We start from the raw sequence: 22,021 nt of genomic DNA on the forward strand, positions 1-22,021 counted from the left end.
GTAGCATCTCTAGGACTCTTTAAAAAAACAAACATAGCAGCAATACCATTATCACAGCTGAAAAGTAAATAGTGATTCCTTAATATCATTACATAACCAGTATTCAAATTTCAAACCGTCTCATAAATGTTAAAATATTTTTTAAAGTGTTTTTGATTCAAGATCTTAGAAATGCAAATTTGTGGGCTCCATCCCAGACCTGCTGAATCAGAAACTGAGGGTGAGGTCCAGCAATATGTGCTTAACAAGCCCTCCAGGTAACTCTGATGCATACTAAATTTGGAGAAACCAATAACTGTACCTTTCCCACAATTCTTAGAATGCTCATGCTAAAAGCTATTAGCTTTTTATTGCACCTTATAATACTGAAGTTAGGTTCTAGATTTTTTTCCCATATACAGTTTTCCCAATTAGTCCATAAAGAATTATGTCTTCAATTTTTATCTATCAAACAACCTACATGGTACTAGTCATGTTCCAAAGTTTTCAGAAACTTCATTATACATAGCTTGATTTCATTGTTGCTTTGAAATAGCTCAATTAAATAAAAAAAAAACGATAGCCTTATCACCTTTCCAGGAAATAACTTGCACTTAAGTGGTCTAAACAAATAGCCAGGAAAATAGTTTCTAATGTTTGGCCTGAACCACTTCTCTCACATCTGTCGTTTTGAGACTTCATACTGGGAAAAAGGGAGAAAATGTAGATGAAGCTTATGGTAGGCTCAATAATGGTCCCCCAAGATGTCCATGCCTTAATCCTTAGAACCTGGAATACATTACCTTATATGATAATAAGGACTTAGCAGATGTGACTGTAAGTTAAGGAACTGAGATGGGAAGATTATCCTGTTCATCCAGGTGGAGGCAATGACCTTCTAAGACAAAACACAGGTAGACCCTATAACCAAAGAGAAAGACGTATGATGACAGTAGCAGAGAGAGATTTTAGGACGCTACACTTTTGACTTTGAAGATGGATGGCCAATGAGTTCCCAGAATGCAAGGAATGCAGCAGTTCTAGAAACTGGAAAAGGCAAGAAAACAGATTCTCCCCTAGAGCCTGCAGAAGGAATGAACCCTGCCAACACCTTGACTCCAGCCCAGTGGATCTGATTTTGGACTTCTGGCCTCCAGAACTGTAAGAGAATTAATGTTTGTTGTTTTAAGCCACTAAATTTGTAGGAATTTGTTTCAGCAGCAATAGAAACTAATACAAAGCCTTTGACAAGTTTTTATTGTGAAATATTGGATTTAGAAAAAAGTACAAAATGTCAACAGTCAGATTGTACAAGTACAGTATTTCAATAGTCTATACATGTGAACAGCTTAATAGGTTCACTGCAGAATGCATATTTAGACCAATATAATCTAAAAAGGACTGCAATATTCACAGGCTATTAATACATAAATAACTTGGAGCCAAAATGACCCTCACTGGTAAATGCTAATTAATAGTGGAAAACAGGCTAAGAGAGCACAATACAGCACACCATAGTATCTCCTTACAGATCCACATTTAAAGAATACCAGCTCATTATGTCAATACACTACAGATCCAGGACTGGGACTCAATTATTAGTTTATACAATTGCAAAAAATTTAAGTTATAAAATAAGATCATGAAGCAAAGAGAGGGTATTTAATTACGACTAAATACTGTGAAGCCACTAAAAGGTTTTAGCCTTGGAACTTATGAAACTTAATTATTTAGACTGTTTATGTTAGCTAACATTAAAATTAAATAATTTTCAATTTTAATATTAGCTAAAGGGAAGGGCAACTTTCTTTTGTAGCATCTTCAACAAGGTATAAGAACTACACAGTAAAACCATAATGACCACTGTGGATTGACAAATGGCTATAAAACAAGAATATAAAACATTATAAATTTTAAAGAAACGTAACAACTTCCTTAAGAATTTAGCAAATCCTGCAAACATTAAAATCCATGTTAAGGCATTATCTGTCATGGTTGAGAGTAAGTTTAGGATTATTATTACATGAAGATCTCAAAAATAAACTGGTCTAATTTTTCCAAGATTCTGACTGAATCTTTTACTATCACTTGAAAATAACCTATATTATGCTTCCAAATTGGACAAAGAATTATTTGGTATCACTTTATAATGAACTATAGGAATAGTCTACAGAAATACACATCATGTTAAAAAGAACTGTTATAATCATGTGTTAAGAAAGCCAATGTTTGATATGACATAATCAATGCTTGTCTCAAAACAAAACCTTCAAACTGCTACATTTACTGTTTTACTTGAAACAAATTATCTCTGCCCAAAAACTCCTAAGAGAAGAAACTCTTTTACTTTGCAAAGTGTTATCTAGCAATGACTGAGGCTTTAAAATTGCACTAAAATATTGCGCAGATCAATTCCATTACATGCTGAAAACCACTGGATCAGAATATAATTAGTCATTAACTTCACATAACCTATTCCACCCTACCGTAACCTGTTATAGACAATTTTAAAGACTTTGAGACAATTTACTTATAAATAGTGTCTGAATCTTATAGATTCCAATTTATTCAAAGATAATCACAGACTGGATTAAAAAGTTATTTAATTTTTTCCAGATTTGCCTTAAATTTACAAATTAAGTATGATATACATAAATATTAACTTAGATAACCACACATTATAAGGAAAGCAGATATAGTGACCATTATAGAAACATTATAAATTTTAAAGAATTTTTATAAAGAAAGCAAAACATGTAACTCTTGAAATACGAAGCCATATGACATAAAAAATAAAATTACTCTATTGGAAGTGACTTAAAGTTAAATCTTTGGGGAAGTATTTTGACATAATTAAATGAATTCAATGACCAACAGCTTCCCTTATCACACAGAAACAAACCACAAAATCTTCTAAAGTCTATATATGCATTTTGAGTTAGTTCTTAATGCAACCTCAAACATTTTACTAGCAACTTTGATTTCCTTTTGAAATAGGGTTCTGTACATATTCGTTTATATACAAACATTTATTAAACATGATTTTAAAACAAACTGTATGTACAAAAGATCAGCATTCCTATAAATAAAAACATTAGCTGGCAAAAAGGCACTTGTAAGTAAAAATCTACAGTTTTTACAAAACAAACACATTTTACCTCGGATATTGTACAATAAACATTAATTCCTATACCAATAATGAAAATGCTAGGTTACTGTTAATGATGTAACTTTTAAAAACATATTTACATATACTCTTTTCATTTAATAGAAGCACCATGATTCTTTCCTAAATTTATGTTGATGCAAAGTAAAAACACAATTCCCAAAAAAAGTGTTTACCACTTTTCTTGTTTAAAAGTTTTTGTATTTCTAAATTGAAAACTGTTTATCTCAAATTAGCATAGTGAAAAAAAAAAACACAAAAATACCCTGCTGCTTTGACTTCTTAAAACCATATCTACTCTATTATTGCATGTTGAGTTTTATAAAGAGCACTACTCATGCACTCCTTTACAACTGTTTAATACTATTGCTGGCAAAAAAGTTCCTGGATATCAAATAATTAAAAAGTTACTTCAAACCAGTTGAAGTTTTATTTGAATGTTTTACAACCTAAAAAATGCTGTGTATCAGTTACAAAAGTGAATAGGAAACACGCCAATTCGTTTGGTGTGCAAAAATATTTTTCCACTACACAGAATTTTAGGGCTTCACAGAATTCCGCCCCCCACCCCCAAATTTACACTGTAAGCAGAAACACTAAACAAATAATTGCTTTCTCAAGGAGATGTTAGTATGCTTCCACTTTTGTCAAACTTTTTACCCTTTGACAATGCTGCAACCTGTTTGAGTAGTTCTCTGTTTTTGGCCTGTGGAAGACAAAAATATTCAAGATTAAAAATGTTTGAAACATTATTAAGAGTCGTTCTGAAGAATACCATTTATTTAATATTGCTCTTTCCATTTACATGGCAAAAGACTTTACTGAAACACCAACAGATTAAATGAAAGAGTTGGTACATTTAGGTTCATCTCTTTAAGGCTGAATATGCAGAAGGAAATTCTAGATTGGTTTATTAGCCCCCTTTGTAAATGTCATTATTAATATAATTGTTGTCCAAAGATATAACTGGTTATGAAAAAAGGTAACGAAGTGAATCCACTTAAAAGAAGGTTCAAATTTTAAATAGGGAAAACATGTTTGGCCCTTTATCTTAAAAACATGAAATTAAAATTACAAAAATAAGCTGTATTTTATAAACAATAAAATCAAAGAATGAATCAAGTGTTGATTTGGGAGGAATATTTTCCAGCAAGCTGTATGAGGTCTTTCAGTTGATGTTTTCCTTCTTGTAGAACAAGCTAAGAGGTCATTTTGCAAAAAATAGTTGGAATTTATCAATTTGCCAAAGGCACTCTTAATGATAATAAATTTTTTTTTAAGCATCCATCAGGACCTGCTCTTTTCTGATCTTATTCTTGTTCCTTTAATTGACAGAGAGTCATCGGCTGCTGGCTTTGGTGTGATCTGAGCAGTTGCCTGTTATCACTGTTTTCAATTTCAAGAAAACCTGAAATTTTTTTTCTTACAAAGATTCAAAATTTCACTTTGCTAACCACCTCAACTTAATTTGTACTTCATTATCAAATGTCCCATCCATAATTGACAAAGACATTGTCCTTGAGCCAATATGCTATGACAATCACTAGTTTAGCAAGGAGGAAGGTGTATGCAGGGACTTTCAGTGAATATTTTCATATTCTAATTGCTTTTGCCACCTTGTGCAGTCTCTTAACTATGGAAACTTAGATAATAAGGATTCCTGTATATATAAATACATTAATGATCAAGCACTTTTGAAGTTTCTGAGCCAAAATGGGGAGAGTGATGAAAATAGTTTAGAACCCGAGCAGAGCACTGCCCTAAAATTAACAAATTTTTAAAAGATATCCTCTGGCTTTTGTTTGAAAACCATTTTCCTCCACAGGTTTCGAGATTTTTTTATTATCTAGACAGACATTTTTTAATCTCAATGCTTCATCTTCTACTTTTAGCTTGGTATGGCCAGATAATACCCTGCCTTCTTCTGTGTGCCACCTTAAAGTGGTTTCATTCCCCAACGCTTCTCCAATCAAACTCTTCCTAATTAACACCTGTGACCTCCAAAATGCAAATATTCTCAGTGCTACCTTATATGTGCAAATCATTTTTTATGTTCAGCTGCATGATTAATAGGGTTTCTTTATTCAATGGTTATTAAATAACTAAGGCAATAATGAAGAGCTTCAATTTAAAATTCAATATCCATTTTAAACTTTGAAAACCATAAAGAATTGAAAAAGATTATTCTCCCATTAAAACTAAACAGTTTGAGAAACTCAGAGGGCAAATCAAGTGAGAATGTAGCTGGCAGTTAGGGGAAATCAAGTAGCACACTCATAATCAACCGGTTTATTACTCAGCTGACCAGTCCAAGTCAGTGTGGTAGTTTAAAACTTGCCTTTAATTGTTAACTACATATTATTTAGTTTATAATAAGTCCACTGGCTAATCAGAAATTCAAGAAACATAAATTTTAAAATAAAATTAATGAAGGGTATAAAAAAGGCTATGTTTATAAATCTGCTTCAAAAAGACCTCCACCAGATCTATAAACTATATTTATATAAAAATGTTTATATTGATACACTAAATGGTTAAAAAGTAAATCTCTAAATTATATTTTCTCAATTATCAAATTAAAAAAATGAGTTTATAATTTTCACATTCTAAGTACAAAATATAAGAAATTAAACATTACATCTTGAAAGCAGTTTTTCCTTTTAATGCAGCTAATTTTCAATCTGCATTTAGCATACACCAATAAATTTATTTGTTAATAAATAATAAAAAAGCCTTTAAAATAGTGTTATCAGTTGTCAAATGGACACAAGTCCAAATTTATCTTATTATAATTTGAGTACACTAAAAATGAATTTCATAATGCAATATTTAAATAAATGCACATTTAAATTTTTTATCCTAAAATTACTTCATTTTGCACCCTGAAAAAAATCAATGAAATTATTTAAAAACATTTAGAAATGTTGATCTGAAGGAAAAAAATATGTGAATTAAGAATTACACAGATACTGCTTTAAGTCCTCGCTCTGCCACTTACCTGCTATGTAATCTCGAGTATATTTTCTCATTTGTAAAACAGAAACTACATCACCCACCTCAAAATGAGTTGAAAGAACAAATCAAAAATACAAAACACATAGCCTAACACAGTGACTGGTACATACAAGGCATTCAAATGTTAGGTCCCTTTCCTCTTTTAGCCATTTACTTAATTAAACAGAATGTTTATTTGATATTTTTAGTATTTTACATAGTTTAGGGAGTTTGGGGGGATATTTTAGACAACTTTTTCTTGTCATGTTCAGTGCTTATTCCCAGGTTTGATAGTTAAAAACATTTTAAGAACTGTTAGAGTACATGAAGTTTGTGTTACAAGGTGCATTACTTATCATATAAAGAAAAAAAATTTACTATGTTTACTTACCTCAGTAAAGAATCCTACTAGTATCACTGGTTGCTAATGGGAGTGGGGTAAAAAGACAGCACTTAGCTGTGACAGAAACTCTCTAGCCATAACACAAAAGATATAGGGAAGTGTTCTGATAAGAAGGATAAAATAGAAATTCTGAGTAACATGAGGTGGTGGGAGCTAGGGTAGAACAGGGGAAATTACAGCTAAACCTGAGTCAGAAGATGAAGGTTTCTGTGTCCCTAATTACTGTATAACCACAGTTTCAACTATAAAATGGGTATACCATGTAACTCAGAGCTACTGTAAGGAATAAATAAGACAGTATATGTAAAATCATGTTGAAAATGTCCTACTTCTATATAAATATTAATTACTCTTATATTATATGAAAAGTCAGCGATCAAGCAATCAGGCTAAGTCAAAGAGGGTTCCCCTGTGCTTGCGACTATGATTTTAAAAAACAGAAAACAAACTGCTCTTCTGAACAGTGGGAAGTATTAAGTTAAATCATGTTTAAGTACCACTCACAGTTATTCTGTTTTCTCATTTTGGATTTACCTCAGAGCTTTGGTTATATCACATTAAATCAGAGATCATCAGGTTAAAGATTTTGTTCTAAGTAACCCTTCAGCATTAATAACTGAATAAGAAAAATAATAGTATCATAAACTAAAAATACTTGCTGGTGGATGAAAAACAATAATTAATGTACAACGAGCCTGGTGTACGATATGGGTAATCTTTCAGGACAGAGGGCAGATGGGCATTTCCATAAATCACCACTTATTTAATAAATCATTTGAATGCCTACTACGTCCCAGGTTCTATGTAAGGTTCCTTTTCAAAGTTATTTGTAATAGTAAAATCAGGGTTAAGACCAGGCAATCTGTACCTCAAATTTTAGCAGGTTCCTAAATCCTACTAAACTTAGTCTATTTGCAGAGAAGTATGAAGAATACAAAACCAAGAGACAGGAATAGCAAATATCCCTTGGTGTTACAATGTTTAGAAAAAACAGGGCAGTATTAATTCCTTCCTTCCAAAGCTGTACTCTCCCCTCAAGTCTTGGTGGTCTGTGCTGGCAACTTTTCTACACTTCTAAGACTTAAAATTTCATAATATTAAAAACCCTGTTACTAAAGATTAAGTCTACAAATGTCAGAATGTAAAAATCAAAGAGAACATGTAATTAATTTAGTGTGGTCTCACTTCTAAATGTATGAAACCTAGATGAGTACAAGCTTTAAGTAAGGGAATAATTTGTATCTATGTTGGATATTCACCATTTTTGCATGCCGGACATCAGGTACTACCCCTTCATTGTTATTGTGGTGACTCCTGAAGTCACCATACAGTTGTTCTTAATTTTATTTAAATACAGTTGTATTTAAATCCTGCTTAATATACTTTGCAGTACTCTGAGGTTGAAGTGGATCACTACCTGTTGGCATATAGCAGAACCCTTTTTGGCACTTTGCAAACCACAGTACACAGATTAAGTATACTCTCTTGCCTTGCATCACTGCATGCAGCATAAATTTCCACCACTTGAGATCCCTGAGTGTTGGTTTTAGACACCCACCACTCTTCCCATTATTTGGAAAGATACAGGAAGAATGATTGATATTGAAGACCCTTATTTTTAACTTAGTATCATTAATTTGACTTTTAATTTTCTTGCTTAAGCCTGATGATCAACTGAAGATAATCCATCTCCTCTGAAAACCCTAGTTTAAGCAAAAGTTTTCAGGATTCATGTACTGAATTATCTTTCAAGTGACTTCAAACAACTTTTAATGGGATCAGGACTAAACACTATTATACAGTCAAAATCAAAACTGAAAGGCACAATATGCACAAAATAAGGACACCATTACCAATCAAAGTCAATGAATCCTATTACCCAAGTTTAGGTCTCCTTGCCTAACATTTTACATAAATAATGTCATTTACCTGAAGTTGTTCCACAGTTTCTTTGTGAGCTTTTTCCATACTGTTCATCTTTGTTCTCAAATTTGACTCTTGGTACTGAAAGTCTGCCTTTAGTTCAGTTAACTGAGAGATTAAAAGAAAAAAGATATATGTATATTATGCACACACACACAAATGCATAGCATTTTAAATATCCTTCATAATAAACTCACATTTCATTATAAAAGTGGAAGCTGTTAACAGCAGTTTCCTGAGTTTTACAACCTATCTAAAATCTGCTTTGTGAAATGATGAATTCTATCTGCTTCAGTATAATTTTAATGTTAATACCTGACCATCAGTAAAACGTTTGAGAAGCTGCCTTTTTTTTTCCTTAAAAAAAGGTGGCTTCACTAGACAAAGAATTTCACAACTGGTATGCCAACAAAAAAGCTTAATGGCTAATACCTAGGAAAATGCCTCAATTAAAATGTACTTCATATTAATATAAAAAAAAAATTTATAAACTAGTTTCAGGTTAAAATTATCTTTCAATAATAAAAAAAAGTTTCATACTGGGCAAATATAAAGAGTAATGGTCATATCAACCAAAGAGCTGTACTGTTTGTAAAATTTATGTCCAGGATTATGTACACAATACTACCTAACCCTTGAGATAAAAATCGAGAACACACAGATATACAACTAATATGGAATGAGAAAGGGGGTTACTATAAAATTTGGGCTAGACAAATAAGAAAATCAGTGGTTTGAGGTCGCAAAGAAGGTTACATGACAATTTTTTTCATACATATGACATACATAAAAGTACAGTATCTCATGAGTTCAAATTAAAAAATAAGTAATATAATTTCATTGTCAGAACCATGCAGAAGCAGCTTCAGGTTATTTTAAAATGTTTTTCACGTTGTAAGCCAAAGGTTTGCATGCCTTTTTTGTTATCATCTGGTAGTTAGTAAATTGAAAGACATACAACAGCAAAGAGAGAGGAAGCCATGATGTCTTATACTCTTATCTTTCCAAATAAAAGCCTGCACTTTGTCAAATTCAAAGTATAACTAAATTCTCTCTCAACTTTCTGTATTACAAAAGAATTCCTGTTCTGAAATGCCAATTCACACTAAATCGGTTAAGACAATTATTCTATTCACTATACTGCGAGTTGCCTCCAGATTATGAACTTCTGGAAGACACGGATTGTGTCCTATTTTGTCATCTTTGTAGCCTCATAACCTAGTATGGTGACTGGTTCTAGAAGTCACTGAATAACAGTTTATGAAATCAATTCAGGACAATAACTTGGTTGTCTTAGATCTATAACAAAAAGTTGCAAATGTGTAACTATTTTAGGTTTACAATTATTATTTTCCTTACAAGATTGCTAATTTCAATCCCCAGTTGTTTTTCTAAAAAAGAGGAACACTAACAACAGAACTTCAACTAACTGTACTAATACAGAAGAGTTACATTACAGAGCAAAAAAAATCTAAAAAAAGTCAATATTCTATAACTTGTTACTACTTGGCTTTGAAATCATTGTGAATTTTGCAGTATACTTAGCATTTTATTCCGCTTTTTTCAAGGTTAATGCAGATATACCTGGCTTGTGTCCAAAATTTTGTGCATAGAACAATTTCCATAAAAGCTTATTAATTAAAACAATGTCGTCAATCAAAAAAGAATAAGACAACAACACCCAGGACTACCCTATTTTTGTCCTATATGTCAATCCCAATTTTCCATATACTGAATTTGCTTAAAATGAGGTACAAATGTATTGAAATAAAGTCCACTAACCATCAAGGTGTGGGAAAATGTAACATAAAGGTTATTGAATGCCAGAAGTAAAAGCCAGCTCAAACTCAAGCACTACTGTGGATACTCAGGGATGGATTATTCGTAACATATTTATACTCATGTCTTTTTCATAATTTTAAAAGAAATGTTTTTAATGTTCTCCTTCTGCAAGATATTTGCTATAGCTCAAACTACATTGTATGGGACCATAAAACAAGCACAAAAATAGGTTCTACCCTTAAAGATGACCAAACATCAGTAATAGTCCCTATGAGCACTTATATATGCCAGGAACTGTAGTAAATACTTTGCATTTTCATTTAATCATCACAACCATCCTATAAGATAGCATTAATGCTCCCATTTTTCAAATGAGAAAACTGAGGCCCAAGGAAGTGATAGCATATCACTCAAGGTCACATAGAAAGTGTTAGAACTGAGATTTGAACCTAGGTATGGCTAAATGACTTTAAAACTGTTTCCTGCTCCATGACTGCCCACTATTATGCTATCTTGATTTCACAGCATAAGAAAACCTTCAATCTATCTATAATTCTGTTAATATTCCTCTTTTCACTAGATGGACAACATATTTAATATTCCTCCTGACTGAATTGATAAGCAAAGTCCCAAAAGTACACTTACTTCCTATAAAATGATTTTAGACACCTATTGCTAATCACTGACTACTACACAGGAAATTCCCATATAATTACCTTTCACCAGTTATTTGATCTGGATTGATGTAAGCACACGATCAGTATATTAAAGACTACTTTCAACTAACAATCTTAAATCACAAGGGTTTTTAAAATATTCCATTTGCATCTTATTTTTAAATTAAGATATCAGACCTATTTTAAATTTACATGCTTATTAAAAATTAAGGTTCAGAAATTATTACTATTCTAACTAGCTCTCAGTTAATTCTTAGAACTAAAATTCTGAAAGACCATTTTTATTTACCTTCATTAGATGATGGCCTAGACTCCAATTCAGGCTTTCATAATTTGCCTTACAGGAATCGTGCACAATAAACATTACCAAATTGTTAAAGAAAATCTAATAAAATTTGCAATGATTAAGCAAGAATCAAGATGTAAATCTTACCAGGCTTCAGTGAACCGTTTCTTACCTTTTTATCTTTTTCTAAAATGGTCTGGTCTCTTTGCTGTAAGAGACGCTTAAGTGACATCACTTCTTCTTTCAGTTGACTTATAAGGACAAAATTGTCTGTTCCCCCACTATCTGCTGACTGATTTATAGAGCTACTAAAAAGAAAAAAATAAAACACAATTAAATGAAGTAGAAGGAAAATTAGCAGGTGTTCAAATTGCATAAATTAGACAATTCCACAAACATCCTTAAGGCTAATGCAAAAAAATATGTACCTGACAGAAATGGATGCAACTGGCAAATTACCTTACTAATGGCACACATTACATACACCTGCAGAAATATAATTCAGTATTAGCTTTTAGGGGGTCAATATTTCTAGTGTTAAGCAATAGGCAGCCAATTTGTACAGTAACATCAGCAAACTTTTGGCTAATGAACTAAAACAAAGTCACGCTCATAATATTTTAAATCTAAAAACATTTTCAAAGCAGGTCAATTTAAAATATCACAATTCGATTTGTGTTTCTCTGAAGAATAAAGATTACGTTCTCATTCAGATTTGTTTTTTTTTTCAAAACCCAAATTTATTCCCCAAATAGAACAATATAGTTCAGTGCCACTTTCTTATTGCCAAAATTAAGTTAATTTTTTAAATTGATTATGTTTACTCTTCTAGGTGACTCAAAGAAGTCAATGTAGAAAAATATATGTTTCTATTCTTTTATCTAGTAGTAACTGGCAATCAAGCATAACTGTTCAACTGAGTTGAATTTTTACAACACTAAAGGAATTCATTTTTACCTATCTCCATTAGATGGCTTAGATTCCAATTTGGGCTTTTTCTTTGGAGTTTCATTCTGAATTGCTGCAGAGGATTTATGGCTGAAACCAAATATTAATAAGAAAAATTAGAGTAAATAGGGAAGAACCAAACGATAAGTTAGTCTTCTTCCCCTCAAGTATTACTGAACATCACTAATTTTTTTCGAAGCCTAAATAACAAAGTTAAAGGGATATCACATTTACAAAAATACATTTCAAAATACTTCAGAAAATATATTAATGTACTTACCTCTGTTTCCACAGTCCCTGCTCTTGTTCTGGACTTAGATTGCTGATTCTGAAAAACATATAAATGACATCTAATAACATTTATTTAATATATCTACATTTAACAGCATTCTTTCTCAATGGAATCAAATTGTATGTGCTTATAATCTTTTGTTCAGAGAAAGGCATATTTAAGTTTTCAAACTAAAAATTTAATAAATCACATTTAAATGAGATAAATTCTAATCAAATAACTACTAGCCATTTTAAGTTCGGAAAGGTACAATGAAGGAGACTGAATTTTCTTTTTAATCAGGATCTCCATAATTCTATTTAATACCATATCAAGGGTGGGGTTTATGAGCATGAAACTACCATAAAAGGATTCTATATTTATAAAGTCTAGAAATTATTGTACTTTGGCTACCCTTACTACTTTAGACAGAAATTTTTCATCTTTAAAGTTAAGGCTTTCCTAATAACCCTAAGAGGAGATTCTTCCTTTCAAGTAATTCACACTGCTCAGACTAGTACGTCAAGTAAAACAAAGAAATATCTTTATTTCTTTAACTCTTTCCTAGTTTTCTTAAGAATCCTATCCAAAGGATCTAGATCTTTTTTTTTTTTTGAGACAGAGTCTTGCTCTGTTGCCCAGGCTAGAGTGCCGTGGCATCAGCCTAGCTCACAGCAACCTCAAACTCCTGGGCTCAAGCAAGCCTTCTGCCTCAGCCTCCCAAGTAGCTGGGACTACAGGCATGTGCCACCATGCCTAGCTAATTTTATATATATATGTTTTTAGTTGTCCAGATCATTTCTTTCTATTTTTTAGTAGAGACGGGGTCTCGCTCTTGCTCAGGCTAGTCTCGAACTCCTGACCTTGAGCGATCCACCTGCCTCAGCCTCCCAGAGGGCTAGGATTACAGGCGTGAGCCACCGCGCCCGGCCTCTAGATCTCTCTTCAGTTAATACCCTGAGAAGCCATGCTGAAACTACTGGGAAATTTCATAGTGACAAATGATTTTACTTTTACTTATAATTAATACTATCTCTTTTCCATTTCTCCATAATCCTAATTGCTACCTTATAATTCACTATGAATCCCACATTTTTCCTATTCTTGCCTATCAGTCAATACTTCACTAACCCCTAGTTTATTTATTCAACATGTATAGAGCCTATGAACCAGACACCACATATACACAATTTATGAGATGTGAGAAGACCTGTGACCTTGTGCAAGTTACTGAAAAGCCCTGAGCCTCAGTAAGTTCCCTCATATGTAAAATGCGTATAATACATAGCTTATAAGGATACGAGCATTAAATGAACTACATATGTAAAAGCACTTAGTACAGTGCTAGCATATACAAAGTAGGTATATGTATATACATTTATGTGTGTGTATAAAATTTAGTGTTGTTTCAGCTGTAGAAGTTTAATCAAAAGTAAAAAACAGACCAAGTTTAAGAATCACCTGTAAATAAATACTAAGTTGGTGAAACAGTAACTATATTCTATCGACCTGATTTACTCTTTACTTGTGAATCAATTGGCAACCCTACTGAGGAATTCAGTTGTCCTTTTGTTTTTTAAAAATTTCATGATAAGCATTAGCATGCCATATAAATACATACGAATTAACAGCACTAACCAGATCTCAAAGTGAGAACAATCACATTAATAACGATTTATCAGAACCATCCGAATTCCCAGCTTAGCCTTCTGAGAGTTGTCCATTCCTAGATTCAGATTGACCTTAGTGACACTTCCTCACCAATTACCATCAACTACAATATGCTCCTCATATTCATTCTGACCTAAGGAATTCAAGATAGGGCCCTACAAACTATCTGTTCATCATATGGTCTATAGTCATCAAATACTATATAGTATTTGTATTTAAGTAACCAAAAGGCAAAAAATCGGAAGTCAATACCGCCCTGCCTCCTTTTATTTTTGAAAACTGTCAATTCTTTCAAAAAGATTAAGTTACTATCACACAACTTGATCTTCACAAAACGTACTCTGATTATGACTATGTCCTTTCATATCATGCTAAGACAAGTTTATCTGTGAAGGATATGGGAAAGAGACATTTCAGCTGGGTCTTAGGAGTACATCTGACATATGCCATTATGGTATTACTGTATAGTTATTTTGTCCTATTTTCTTTAAGGGAGGAAACAAAAAAAAGAGAAATTTATGCCCCTTTGCTCCTTGGGATACTCTGATATAAAGACCACAAGATTTCTTCAAAATAGCCAAACAAAAGAGAAGTCACTGCACTGTCACACCTAGAAAGTACTACAATGTGGTAGTAGAAAACATTGGTGCCTCCCTCAATAAAACTTCATAATCTGCTTGGTGAGAGCATACAGTTTAGAATCAATCTCGCTAATTAGACACAACTATATTAAATTCCAAAAATACCATTATGTGTTCCAAAATGTAGTAGGCACCAGTTTTCTGTAAATAAAATTATGTTTTAAGTAATTATTTGAAACTTTAAAGACTCGTAGAAAAATTTAAAAATGGGTGAGTATCATGTCCCTTTTTTTCCATTTTAATTTGTGTGTTTATATGTGTTTGTGTTTTAACATTGATTTCTCCATGAAGACTAAAATTATATTTCAAAAAACCCTTTATACTACACATATAAAGGGTTAAGACTACTGCTATATAACCTCCCCCGACCTCAAGTCCTTTTAAGAATCAAGTAGAGTTGACCCTTGAACAACCAGGTTTGAACTGTGCAGGTCCACCTATATGTAGGTTTTTTTTTTCCCCAACCAAATGCAGATCAAAAATATAGTATTTGCAGGATATGAAACTCACATACAGGGAGGGTCGATTTTTCATATACCCAAGTTTCACAAGGCTAACTGTGAGACTTGAGTATGTGCAGATTTCGGTATGCTATGCAGGTAGTCCTGGAACCAATATCCCACATATATTAAAGGATGACTATAGCTGTCTGTATTTGAACAGAGTTCCTAACTATATGTTTTAAAAAACAGCTAAGTACCACTAGTTAAAAATATTATTTCTCACATTTTGGGGACCTCCAAGATTAAGAATGCTTCCATCATGGTAACAAATGATAGTGTTATAATCTGTTTCCCAAAAGACTAAATGTATATTTCCCTAGTTTTACTAAAACAAATTAATGACAACTGAGGTAAATATAATTTTTGTAAGTAAAATCCTAACAATTATTAAAACAAAAAAAGAATATTGAGGCTTGAGGCTTTTGATAACTTAAATAATTGAATTATTAACTCCAAAGTACTTGTATTTTGACTTCACGATATGATAATTTTACAGATTAATTCCCTAAATGTCCTATCTTTATTATTATGGTAGATAGCTAAACACATTCCACGTATTTTACACACTGATTAAAGTGAGGTCTTAGACATTTAAAAAGTTTACTGTGTACAATGGAAACTAGACTAGCACAGAGTCAATATTTGTAAGACGTAAACACCAATAAATGACATTAAAATGCCAGGAAGGATTTTAGAAAATATGATTTCAAATTACTTACTTGTGATGGCTACTACTGTGACGATGGTGGTGGTGGTGATGATGGTGATGTTTTGCATGATGCTGGTCTTTCTCAGTTAGAGATGAAGAAGATGAATTTGAATGTGAAGATCCCAGGCTCTTCCTTTGTTCTTTTGTCTTCTGTAAAACTCTCTTATATGATAAAGTACAGAGCCAGCATAATAACTTTCCATCAACCTTTTAAGAAAATATTTTTATTAGATTAAACATACCTATAAACTGGCTGTAGGTGAAACCAGGTAAAATAAATTGCTCATCTTTCAGTTACTGTATCACACATACACGCACACATGCATGATGCATGCACACACACATTCAAAGATTTTTGCAAAATGGAAAATTAAACTTTTCTGAAACTTGGAAAAATGCCTGTTTGGAGGATTATTATAAAATTGGTGATGATATATGGACCTCCATTAGTTTTAAGGCATTTTAATTTGAAGAGAAAAACGTGCCCTTTTTTCTTATTCCTAGAAAATAAGTATAAATTGGTATACTTCTAAGGAATATAGCTTGAATTCTTAAATCACTATGTAATTACTAAAATGATAAAGTATTTTCCACTACAGTAAGTATTGTAAATGTATAGAACAAGAGAGCCTTAATGACATATATAGTTGATTCTCATTATTCTTGGATTTTTGTATTTGCAAATTTCCCTACTTACTAATATTTTTCTGTGACCCTAAAAATGAAGACTTGCAGCACTTTTGTGGCTATTTGCACATATGCAGAGTGGTGAAAAATATGTGTCACCCAACAGCACATGTTCCAAGCTGAAGGGGAATAAGGTGACACTCTGCCCTTTTTGTTTTAGCTCTCAGACAAGTATCCTTTTCAGTCTATTTAGTGCCATGTTTTTCAAGCTTCTGTGCTTTTTGTTGATGATTTTGATGTTTATAATGGCCCCAAACAGTTGCACTGAAGTGCTGTTTATGGTTCCTGAGTTCAAGAAGGCTATGATGTGCTTTATGGAGAAAACACGTGTGTCAGGTAAACTTCATTCAGGCATCATTAGTGCTGTGGCCCTTCAATTAAATTAATCAACAGTATAGTAAACAAGGTGTCTTTAAACAGAAACACACATAAAATAAGGTTATGTATTGATCACCTGACCAACACGTTATCAGAGGCAAGAACCTAATCCTGTATTTCCCTTAGGGACAATGAATGGTTCAGTACATAGTAGTCCCCTCTTATCCACAGTTTCAGTTTCTCATGGTCAACCTCGAGATATTTTCAGAGAGAAAGACCACATTCACATTAATTGTTCTATTTTGTTATCAGTTATTGTTTATCTCTTACTGTGCCTAATTTGTAAATTAAACTTTATTACGGGCCTGTATGTATAGGGAAAAAACACAGCATATATAAAGTTCACTACTATCCCCAGTTTCAGGCATCCACTGAGGCTCTTGGAAGGAAGATATCCTGGAAGGATAAGCGGGGAATACTGCATTCACTAATTCAGTGTTTGTGGCAACTTTATAGAGCATAACTTCCTTAAATAACAAGAATCAATTGTATGTGTGTCTAAGGAGAGAGAAAGAGACTTCTTTCCAAAATTACTAACACTAAACCTGTAAAAATAAAATCAAGTTTCTGTCTTCTGTTTGTTCACACAAGAAGTGCTGGAGGGACATGTCTTATAACTAGGGTACATACATTGCTGTGGGAGGACCTGGGGGAGCCCCTCAAAGAGATAGTCATCCTCCAAATCAACTGAAACTGATAGACAACAGGAGGCCTGTGTGAATGCTGATCAGCAGAAGAATGCCACATGCATACACATACTTATTAAGTCACTGTAGGTAGAGAAAAACAAACAACGGTTTCAAATATATGCCCATATCAAAAGGCACAAGACTAACTTTGAATTTTATGTGCTAATGTGCCATTAGGTATTTTTTCACACCAGCAACTTCAAGTAACCAACAAAAGGGTAAATAGGTGAAAGAATTTATTTAACAGTAATTAATCAAATCTCCTGAATTAAATGAGGGATAACCAAATAATACAGAATAGCCATCACAGAATATTTTTTAAAGTACAATAATCCTACTTGATCAACATTAATCTACGTAACATGCAAATAAGGAAAAAACTCACTATTCCTGCACTGTCATCTAATTATCTGCTTTTAGGGACCCAAAGAATAGATGTCTTAGCAGTGTATTAATTATAATAATTTACAACTTGTTTAGTAATTTCCAGATGATGTCATAACATAAATCAAACATACCTTTCTTCTTCCTTCTTCCTTCCGATCAAAAGCACATTGTTGTTTGCACTGTTCACAGGTCTGAGGTGGTCCATATTTTTTTTCCGAATTTGTGCAACGTTGACACTTGGTACCAATAAATGCTGCAATAATGTTACAGTACTGACAAGGCTTGGGCTGAAAAAGATATACATTTCCTTTAAGACTTTTAAAAATATTAAAAATTTGCTACATAAAAAATAACCAGTATTACAGACATACCTCTGGGATCAATTAAGAAAAGTAACAGGTAAAAAATTTCTGTCATGTATGTTGCCCTGTCATATTCAATGACATTTGTCATGTTTCTATTCATTCAACTAGTATCTATTTCTAGAGTCATGACACTCACCGTTACTCTATTGGAATATTTAAATGAAAAATATTGAGAAATATATGTGTGATTTCCATAGCATGTTATATAATACAAAAACTACACATGAAAAAGGTCTCCAAGAATGAAAATAGGGGAACACATGGACTGAAAAGTCTCATGTATCCAGAATTTAGGGAAATAAACTTCTACTAATTTAATACCCTGGTTAGTTTAATAACCATGTCACTTACTCGAAAAACATTTAACTTTTCATCATATACAGGTATAGTCCACATATGGATTATATAATACAGGTAAGTTTTCAACTTAAAAAAATTGGTACAAGCATATTCAACACAAACTATAACACAAATAACCTGATTATCTTTGATATTCAAAAGAAAATTCAAGATAGTATAGAGCCTTAAGGTCAGCACTTTGAACAATATTATTAATAAAATAATACTGGTATAATATACCAATAGTGACTGTAATATACATGTAAAACAATTTGTACTAGGACAGTGTCATGACTTTTGTGAATATCTAAATTGTACTCCTACATAAAAATAATTTTGAAGAGGGGGTTCCAAAGGCGGGGGGAGAGTCTGATTATGCAAGCCTTATGGATAAATAGGTTCTCCATAACCAGGGGTTTGCCGTATTTAATTTTTAAAAAACAGCTTCGTAAATTTCACCTTGAAATTCAATATAAATAAAACATGTACATAATTTGACTGTTTTTAAATGTTGTCACCTTCCCACGAGATCATGTACAGAAAATTTCTTTCATAAAAAATGTTGATGTGTTGAAATATTTAAGAACATGGCAATACATATTTTTTTAAAGGTCCAGCTTTATGAAAAACATTACCTGACCAGTAATAGAAATATGAAATGAAAACATAAGACATACTTACCGTCCCAAATTGCTTCACATTTTGAGCACACTTCTTACAAATTGTGTTAGTTTTGCTGAAAAGGAAATTGAATATAGATGATCACTTTTATGTAGTTTTCTGTAGCACAATGTTGAACGAAAGTAAACAGAGTCACAGATTTGTAGTTCTTAAAACTTACTCTAATACAGACCAAGGATTTTTTCAAAAATACAAATATGAGAATCTTTTCGGGGTTGTTTTAACCTGAATTTACTTCTCTGCCCATTAACTTAAGACAAATGTTTTAGACATTTTTATTGTGTATTTTTTTTGTAAAGGAAACAAAACAAAAAAATCCTAATGTTTCCTATCTAGTTCCAAAATCTCCACACTTGCCACTATTAAGGCACAGCATTTCACATCAGTGCCTACCTAACCTTCCACTTGGCCATTCTCATTATCATGCCCTGACTTACTTATGAAGAAATTATCTGTTCTTCTGTTAGGCTATTTTCTGTGTGTGCTCCCAGAGTGTAATCACCTGTTTAAAAAAGTATGTGCTATTCTACTAGATCTCATCCTTGGAAGGCAGTTGGTAACACTACAGACTTTACCTCAGGTCCATTAATATTTTACCATTTTTTTCATAGCTTAATCGTAACTTTATTTTTGCATTTTCAATAGCAAGGCTGTACATCCTTCATAAAATAATTTATTGTCTATTTCATCATAGGTAGACTGAAGTCTAGTTGTAAAATAACCACTATTTGGCAACATTCTCTCTCCCACCATATATGAAAGGTTTACAATTTAAAATTTCAGAAGCTAGACCATATTAATACGGAATTACAACCCCCAAGTGTTCCTTACAGACAACAGCTTGTCTTTAACAATCAAAAACCGTTCAATATACAAACCTCTCTTGTTGAAATTCTGATCTGCAGTAAGTACATTTTACAATAGGATGCGCAATCCGACATTCCTGCAATAAGACAATACATTAGTCAGTATGTATCTCAAAGTCCCAAATCTCAGTTTTCTGGTACAAAATTATTACCAAACCTAGTCAAATGTCTAAAACATCAATAAAACCTGGCCCTCAACGTAAACAACTGGAGGATTTATGTAAGTGGCCAATCACAGTATAATTCCTTAGGGAAGGCATAGGTGTCTTTGTCTTTATTAGATAGGGGGGGTTATTACAGATAAATTAAGAAAGCTGTCAGGGCAGATTTCAAAGATTGGTTAAATGTGAAACTACTTATTATTTTGCACCGTTGCTCACAGACAGCATCCCGGCTTTAATGGGATGGGAGGAGCTCCAAATCATAGAGCATTCTGTTCCCAAACCAGTCGCTTCGCTTTCCTGGACAGGGAAGAAGGATGCCATCAGCTTTGCGGCTTCGGGTTCCTAGCAAGAAAGTGCAAAAACCGTCCCCTGCCCTCCTGGTGGAAGGAGAGGACAGAGCAGGCAGAAAACTGAGATGAAAACATCTCCACCCCAGGGTCTCTGCGGCATAGACAGGTGGCTGCCTCACTCAGCCCCACCCCTGAGACCCCCGGACGCTGATGGGGCCCGGCCCCCTCCTGGGCTGCCTGGAAGAAGGCAGGATTCTGTCTCCCTCTCAGGGGCCTTCCCCAGTTGATGCCCAGGCCCTCGGAAAAAGGGGTCCCCGGATGGGGAGGCAAGGGCTCCAGACTCCCAAACCCCTGAGGCGCCGGGAAAGAGAGAGGGGCTGCGGTACAGCGGCCACCCAGCACCCTCGGGTTACGGCCGAGGACACGCACTCCGCCCGCCGCCCGGCACCTACGGACCTTGCAGAGCTGCTGGCCCTGGGAGAGCTCCTCGAAGGGATAGCGCTGGGTACACTTGGTGCAGGCATACAGGGCCGAGGCCGCCATCCTGCTCCTCAGTCTCCTCCTCCGCTGCCGCCCGCTCCGAGGCGGAGCCCTACGGGGAACTCGAGAGCCGCCGCCGCCCGGGCCGCGGGCTCCTCCTCCTCCTCCCCCTCCCCCTGCCTCGCGCCCACCAAGGCCTCGCCGCCAGAGCCCAAGGCCCCGCGGACAACGCCGCCGTCTCCCTCCGCCTCCACTTCCGCCCCAGCCCACCCAGTGACGCCGTCCCAGCAGCTCCCGCTTAGGCCCCGATAGTGGCGGAGGGAGACGAAGCGGATAGTTGGTGGCAGTTTAGCTGCGCGGCCGCGGATCCGCTTCCTTCTCGGCCTCCCTTCCCCACCCCTGATTGGCTGCGGAGGCTATCGCGTCACTCGGTCGCTCCGCCCAACTCCGAACTCTGGCTACGCAAGGAGCGCCCACAAAAGCAGGATGTCACCGGCCAATGACAATCCGATGCTCTCAGCGCGCGAAATCCGCTTTAAACCCGTCCCGCCCAAAGGTCCAGGTCGCGGCTCTAGCAGCCAGTCCCAGGTTTGGTGAGAGTGCCCCAATCCAATTGGGCAAATGTTCGCGAAAGGTTCGCTCTCTGCCGCTACTTTTTTTCCCTTGACTTCTATTGGACCAAATCATTAAGCCCCTCCTAATCGTACGTTATTGGCCAAAAGGTAAGTATTTCACCTGGAGA

General features: G+C 34.3%; 1 protein-coding gene across 1 annotated transcript; it reads right to left on the reverse strand.

Moving 5' to 3' along the window:
* Positions 1-3,556: 3,556 nt before the first annotated feature.
* FAM76B (family with sequence similarity 76, member B) lies at positions 3,557-21,668 on the reverse strand. The gene is made up of 10 exons (XM_012660063.1): positions 21,256-21,668; positions 20,358-20,422; positions 19,480-19,534; positions 18,226-18,381; positions 15,964-16,160; positions 12,439-12,486; positions 12,168-12,248; positions 11,383-11,518; positions 8,472-8,573; positions 3,557-3,851 (listed from the first exon to the last, which is right to left on the reverse strand). The coding sequence occupies exons 1-10, from the start codon at positions 21,340-21,342 to the stop codon at positions 3,762-3,764; spliced, it is 1,017 nt and encodes a 338-aa protein (XP_012515517.1). The 5' UTR covers positions 21,343-21,668; the 3' UTR covers positions 3,557-3,761.
* Between the last annotated feature and the right edge of the window lie 353 nt (positions 21,669-22,021).

The sequence above is a fragment of the Propithecus coquereli genome, unplaced genomic scaffold (assembly GCF_000956105.1).
Source record: "Propithecus coquereli isolate 6110/MARCELLA unplaced genomic scaffold, Pcoq_1.0 Scaffold65, whole genome shotgun sequence".
NCBI classification, from domain to species: domain Eukaryota; kingdom Metazoa; phylum Chordata; class Mammalia; order Primates; family Indriidae; genus Propithecus; species Propithecus coquereli.